At 49.0% G+C, this 6776-nt stretch overlaps 2 protein-coding genes across 2 annotated transcripts in view; one reads left to right on the plus strand and one right to left on the minus strand.

Annotated features, from left to right (window-relative positions):
* Nucleotides 1-1930, minus strand: part of LOC109319169 (histone H2A type 2-C-like) — a 9540-nt gene extending 7610 nt beyond the window's left edge. Inside the window, exon 1 of the mRNA XM_019548676.1 lies at nt 1881-1930. The gene's annotated coding sequence lies outside the window, so the exon portion shown is untranslated. The remainder of the gene's footprint in view (nt 1-1880) is intronic.
* On the plus strand, nt 1836-6072 carry DUSP12 (dual specificity phosphatase 12). The gene is made up of 6 exons (XM_019548675.1): nt 1836-2107; nt 2190-2300; nt 2374-2495; nt 3220-3316; nt 3838-4024; nt 5561-6072. The coding sequence occupies exons 1-6, from the start codon at nt 1836-1838 to the stop codon at nt 5720-5722; spliced, it is 951 nt and encodes a 316-aa protein (XP_019404220.1). The 3' UTR covers nt 5723-6072.
* Nucleotides 6073-6776: the final 704 nt, after the last annotated feature.

Below are 6776 nucleotides of genomic sequence, written 5' to 3' on the forward strand. Positions count from 1 at the left end.
CAGGATCATTAAAAATGGCAATTACTCTTATCTTGCCTGAGAAGTGTAGGGGGCATGAAAGGAAGTGTGATTTAGTGTAACAAAGAGATAGTAAATTTGCAGAACTAAGAGAGAGAGTGATATCTTAATACAAAGAGCCCTTAGTAGCTTCTCCTCCAACCCCCTCCTTCTCCCCCCAGGGAGAGCTGGCAGCTGTGCTGTTCTAACAACACTATTGATAATGCATTTTTAATAATATTTCTAACAACCTCAACAAGGGAGATGAGATTGATGTCATACACTTTGACTTTTAAAAAGCCTTTGATCTGGTATCCCATGATCACCTCTTAGCAAAACTGACTAACTGGCCTCGGCCTCACCACGATCCACTAGCTAAGGAATTGGCTCTGTGGTCGGACCCAGAGGGTGGTGGTTGATGGAAATCAATTGTCATAGTGCCCTGTGACCAGTGGGGTCCCCCAAGGCTCTGCCCCTGGACCCATATTGTTCAATATCTTCATTAATGATGTGGACTTTGGAGTCAGAAGCGGACTGGCCAAGTTCACCGAAGACACGAAACTTTGGGGCAAAGCATCCACACCTGAAGACAGGAGGGTGATCCAGGCTGACCTGGACAGGCTCAGCAAATGGGCGGACGAGAACCTTATGGTGTTTAACACCGAAAAATGCAAGGGTCTCCACCTTGGGAGGAAAAACCTGCAGCATCCTTATAGGCTCAGCAGTGCTACGCTGCCTAGCGCTATGGACAAATGGGACTTGGGGGTCATGATTGACCACAAGATGAACATGAGCCATCTATGTGATCACCTCTACCATGAGCCCTGATTTGTAGATATCACCTCTACCCGCCCGCTCTCACTTGTTTGTCCACTTTTCATATGTCAAATTGTCCAATCCTCTGGTTCTGTGCCAAGCATGGTGCACCAATTCCTTGGCACTGTGCCAGGCACATTTCTTATATGGAAACTGTTGTGCCTTGCTCACCTAGTGCCTAATCACAGCACTCACATCTCCCAGTGCCACAGAAGGTTCTCTGTTCAATTCTGTTGCTTAGTTCCTGGAAGGCCTAGACTTGGACTATGGCTAAAAAGCCTTAGCATAAATCTCAGTTTGCCTGCTACATGAGAATTTGATGTTTTCCACAGTTCTCATGAGACTGAAGTAGGTTCCTTATTTCCAGTTCCTGATTCCCATACTTACTGGGGGGGAGGGGAGGGAAGCTGTCAATTGGCAGCCTGGCACAGCCAAGCTGCGCTTTGAGTGGGGCAGGGATGTCCCCTTGTGGTACCCAAGCATGGTGTGAGGTGGTCCAAGAAGGATTTCCAGCTGTAATCCCAGCGCAAAGGCCAGCTCCTTATTTGAGTTCATATACTTAGTACAGTGGGCATGGGAGGCTGTCCATTGGCAGGGCCAAACTGCTTTGGGCTGGCCAGGACTGCACTCAGGGGTCTTTGGGTGCATCGGCAGGAAGTTTGGGGTGGCCCAAAAAGTATTTTGCTCCATAATCTCATCCTAATCTGATCTTCATTTAGGGCTCTGTATTTGATGCAGGATATTAATTCACATATTAATAGGTAAATAAGTATAGCCAATACAATTCTCTCTCTTTAAAATGTGTAATTCATTAATAAAAAGCTTTTATTGGGTCTAGGTTAGCTTTGAAAAAGGAACCGGGAACCAGGAATAAAGAAGCAACTTCAGCCTCCTCGTTTCTCTGCATTATCGGTGCTTTGGCCAGAGCGCCGCGTCGCGCCGCTGCTGCAGGAAGGCGCCGTGACTTAGCGGGAGGGGGCCGGAAGCTGCCATGAGCGTGGCGTCGGCGGCCTGGAACCCGCATGGCGGCGGGGCCGGGAATGGTGCTGGTACGGCGGGGGCTGTACCTGGGCGGTGCGGAGGCGGGCTCGGCGCCGGGGGCCCTGGAGGCGGCGGGGGTGCTGGCTCTGCTCTCGGTGGATGTGGAGGAGCCGGCGCCGCCGCCCCCGGGTGTCTGGACGCTACACGTGGCGGCCCGTGACGAGCCCGGCGCTGATCTGCTGAGCCACCTGGACACCTGCGTCGCTTTCCTCGCAGCTGCCCGGGCCGCCGGCCGTGCCGCCCTCGTGCGCTGGTGAGAGCGGGGCGGGGGCGGGGTGCTGCGGTGCGCTGCTCCGGCCTAGAGCCGAGCCGAGCCCGGGTCGTTTGCTTTGCAGCCACGCGGGACGGAGCCGCAGCGCGGCGGTGGTGGCTGCCTACCTGATGAAAAGCGAGGGGCTGCGCTTCACCGAGGCCTACGCTGCCGTCCGCGCCGTCAGGCCTGAGGCCCAGTGAGTGCCGGTCCCCTCGCCCCCCCCGATCCGCCCGCGCGGGCACTAACCCGCGTCGCCCCTGTCCCCGCAGGATGAACGCAGGCTTCGTTTGGCAGCTGGAGCTGTACGAGGCCATGGGGTGCCGGGTGGATGCAAGCAGCGCTCTGTACAAGTGCTACCGCCTGCAGCGGCTGGCCCAGCAGCACCCCGGTAAGGGGGGCCTGTTTCTGGGCAGCTGTCAGGTTGGGCAGAGGCCAGGCTCTTGCCTGCTGGGCTCTGACACTGGAGCTACCTGGCAGCAAATTGGGGGCTTCAGGGCCTGTCCCCCGCCCCCACCAGCATGGAGCTGATCAGAGTCAGTGCTGGTGGTCTGGGACACCCTATCGTGCTGGTGTGGTCCTCCAAGTACTGGTGAGTGGTTGCTGGAGATCAGGGTTTCCTACCTGCACACAGGACAGAGCTGGGAGCAGTCCCCTGTCTGTCCCCTCTAACAGCTTTCCCTGTAGACATAGAGGACATAAAGCCAAATTCTGCAGCTGGACATGAAGGGTGATTCCAGGAATTCATAGCAGCGTTGCTGACCATGGAGAACTCTGGCACCTGGTGACAGGTTGCATGCAAAAGCCTCAGTAGCTGCAACACTAAATGTTTGCTTGGGCATACAAAGCTTCCTCTGCAGCAGGTGTCTTCTGTAGGCTGGAACAATGCCAACACTTGTTGGTGACCTAAGGCTTCTTGCTCTAGCATGGTAGAGCTTGTTGTTTTACATGTCTGCATGGGGCTGCTTAGTTTTGAACTTCCTCTAAAATGGAAACAAGGTGAGGAAGGGAAGCTCTCACATGCAGAGGGGAAAGGCACAGCACTTTACCTAGACACAGGAAGTGCTGGGTCTGTCCACCCAGTTCCCAAACTAGTGTTGTCTGTCTTTTTGCAGAGCTGCAGGGCTTGCCCCGAGAAGTCTTTGCAGTTGATCCAACCAACACTTGTCCAGCTTCAAACAATGAGGCTCTCTATAGGTGCAGAAAGTGCAGGTACATATCCTTTGTCCTCTGTGGGTTGTTTTTTTTTTTTCAAAATAAACTCATAAGGAAAAGGCCTTGGGTTGGCTATTCTCAGAACAGAAAAAAACCTTGGAAACATGTCTGTTTGAAAGAGAAGGTGTGTGACTTTCTTCTTCATGATTTTCTTTTTTGCTAACTGTGTCTGTATAAGAAACCAAGTGGGACTGTGGGAGACAATTGGCTGGCTCCAGACCAGTGGTGTGCTCACAGTTTTGAGCCTCTGGGTCAGATGAATAAGCCGGTGCATGAGCCAGGTTGGCCCCATACTGCATCCCTGTGGAACTCTTGGGGAGCCCTGTGTATTAGATGGCATCAAGGGCTTGGTCTGGTCAACAGGCCAGAGGCTGAACATGTCAGATGTTGCTGACCTTGTTACATGGTTGCGTCCATTGGACAAAGCCCATCCCTTGCCGACAAGGGCTCCTTGTGCCCCTGTGCCTTGGTTTACCGTGATGTTCCCGCTAATCCTTTGTTGTTGTTTTGGATGACAGGCGGTCTCTATTTCATAGTTCAAGCATTTTGACCCATGCTGAAGGAAGTGGACCAGCAGCTTTTGCTCACAAGAGGATTAAAGATCCTGCTCAGCGACGTAATGATGGTCAGGATAAATGTAGTTCTTTCTTCATTGAGCCGGTACAGTGGATGGAGCCAGCATTGTTGGGAGTGATGGAAGGGCAGGTGAGGGAGCACTTGCTTGCTGGGCATTCTTGTTCTTATCTGCATCCCTGACTAGATGTAAGTGTCCTGGTGTTATAGCTGTTATGCAAGGCCTTTTTCACAGTCCATGCAGCTTGAGCCACCTCTGAAGATGATTAATTTAGGGATTTATTCTCACTTCCTACTGTTCTGGAGCTGCAAGATGAGAAGATGGTCACATTTAGCCTCCAAGTGGTGGGAAAGTGGCACTGAAGGGGATTTTGCTTCAGGGATCTGCTATGGCAATAGAAAGTTAAATTGTAGACCACTGTTTGATAGCTCAGTTTAAGGTGAAAATACAAGCCTGGAGCAGAGGATGTGTTTGTAGGGCAGCCTCTAGAATTGTACTTCCCTCATTAGAAGTTCTTGTCTTTTGCTGCACAGGGGCATTTACTTTTTTCACTGGTGTTAGGATTGAGGTGGGCAGATTTTGATGCTAGTGAGGCTAGTAAATCTTCATTGCATTCTTTATCTTGCATTCTTCATCTTCATTTCATTCTTTTGCAGAACTGGTCTAACCCAAGTGTGTTTCCTGTGGCTCTGGCTCCCTTTCAGTCAGATGAATCCTACTGTTTCTCTTTTCCTTTCATTGATACAGCATGACTTGCCCATGCTATTTTCTAGACCTCCTTCCTCCTGTTTAGTTCTTCTGCTTACTGGTCCCTTTGCAATCATGGTAGGGTGTGTGTGCCACCTCTTTTGGTACAGCTTTTGCCATATGCAGCAGCCTTCTTGTACCTCCTCATGTCCTCTCTTTTTGTGTTCCAGCTCTACCTTTGGTTGTGGTTATTACAGAAGTTCTCAGTCTGGCTCACTGTAGAAGTCTGTCTAGAGCAGAGATGGGCGAAGTCTGGCAACAGTCTCCATGGCAACCCCCACCTTGAGCTTTCACAGCTCAGGTGTGGCTGGGGTCTCCATGGAGACCAGTCTCAGCCATACGGGCAGGGGCTACTGAGAAATGGAGTCTGTCTGCTGCCGTATCAGCCATTTTGCCCACCCCTGCTTTAGAGTTTGCAGGATGTAGAGCCAGATTTCTAGAAAGCTCTGCTGCTGCTTGGGGAGCTGAAAATTCAGCACTATATTTAGTTGCTCAGTACCCTGGAGCTAGATTTAGGATCAATGGGAGATGATGGGTATTGAACTCAGGTTCTGAGTTGTTTCAAATAGGTGATGTATATATAGGAGGTGAGCTCTCTGAGGCGGGGGGGTTTCCGTTTTTCTTTTTTTCTGTCAAGTGCCTTTATAAATATGGCCCATAAGAATTTGCCTGCTGTGAAATGGTTTCCAGAAGTGGTCTGCCACTGGAGAAATTTGAGGAATAATTCCTTTATTGCAGTGAAGTAGCTTGTAGTCTTTTGAATGTGGAAGGTGACTCTGTAGTCTGGGGATGACTGGGTATGGATTTGAAACTTCAGAAAGTCCCAGGCTGCTGTTGAGTTGCAACTTCCTGAAGTTTAAGTGAAGCTGTGCCTTTGACCAAGCAAAAGCGTGTGTGTTTTTGTTTTTGTTTTTTTGCAGCTTCTGTGCCCCAAATGCACACTGAAGTTGGGCTCCTTCAGTTGGCACGGAGGGCAATGTTCTTGTGGCCGCTGGGTGACTCCTGCCTTCCAGATTCACAAAAGTCGAGTAGATGGAATACAAGCACTGCCTATTGGTGGATTCCAGACTGTCAAAACATGAATTCTTGGCTCTGAGGCTTGCTGCTGTCAGCAACTCAGTGTGCTTTGAGAACAGAGGACTATTACAGTGGGAATGCCCTCAGCATCAAGTTGTGATTGCTGCTCTTTGGCAAAAGTTGATTTCACCCTCCTGGGATGCAACAGAATGACTTTAACCTTGGCTTATTGCCATTCTAGATCCTCCTTTTTTCTGTTGTTAAATCCGTGAGAAGATGCTGGAGCATTTTTTTTTTAAATGGACAGTCTCTTGTCAAACATCAATTTTTGATTTATTCTTCAGTGTTCAAGTATATATGTTCTCATTGTCTCTGTTAGAAAAATTAAACTTGTTTACACCGGAGCTATACAAATCCTTGCTTCCAATTGAGTGCTTAGTTTCAAACTGAACAGCAGAGCAGTATGTGACACTTATGTTTCAGCAGAGCCAGTCTCCTAATGATAGTGAACACATAAATCAGTGGGAAAAGGGCTTTGTTAGGATGGGCTGGGTGAACCTCCCTGGGTGCGTGTAATTTGTAGACTTATGCTGTATGAATTATTGACGGAAAAACTTTTTAATAAGGTTAATTTAGAAAAAGATTTATTTGAGACTGCAAGCTCAAGGATTAACATGCTATTAAAATTCATTGTTTTGAGATTGAGGTCTTGCAGAATACCTGCTGGAACATTAACCATGATTGACCTGCAGATACAGCGTAAACAATACAGCATCTGAAACTGCAGCGGTTTTGAGGCTCCTTAGTTGAGGAAGGGGATTGCCTGGCTTTTGTCCTGGGATCAATCAGATTATAACAGTCATTGCTTCTCTAATGCTGCTCCCAAATACCCTTTCTGCCAAGAGCTTGTTTATTGAAGAATCTTTAGGACCCATATGGTTAAAGGCTACATGAGAGTAAGTGAACTATCTGAAAGGGAATTTGTTCTTTATTACAGTTTCATGAGTAAAACAGGGAATTTGTAGGTAAGGAGGCAGAAGTTCTTGTCTCTTATTTTGTGAGAGCTGTGTCCTATCAATTCCTCTTGTTTCCATTTCCAGTGCTGCACGTTTGTCTAGG

Source organism: Crocodylus porosus, unplaced genomic scaffold (genome assembly GCF_001723895.1).
Source record: "Crocodylus porosus isolate Cpor-Errol unplaced genomic scaffold, CroPor_comp1, whole genome shotgun sequence".
NCBI lineage: Eukaryota > Metazoa > Chordata > Crocodylia > Crocodylidae > Crocodylus > Crocodylus porosus.

Excerpts from the sequence above, each read along its gene's own strand:
- DUSP12 (XM_019548675.1), top strand. The coding sequence starts at position 1,836 with ATGGCGGCGGGGCCGGGAATGGTGCTGGTACGGCGGGGGCTGTACCTG. Across the intron at positions 2,496-3,219 it reads GCTGGCCCAGCAGCACCCCG|AGCTGCAGGGCTTGCCCCGA; the intron begins GTAAGGGGGGCC and ends GTCTTTTTGCAG. Across the intron at positions 4,025-5,560 it reads TGGGAGTGATGGAAGGGCAG|CTTCTGTGCCCCAAATGCAC; the intron begins GTGAGGGAGCAC and ends GTTTTTTTGCAG.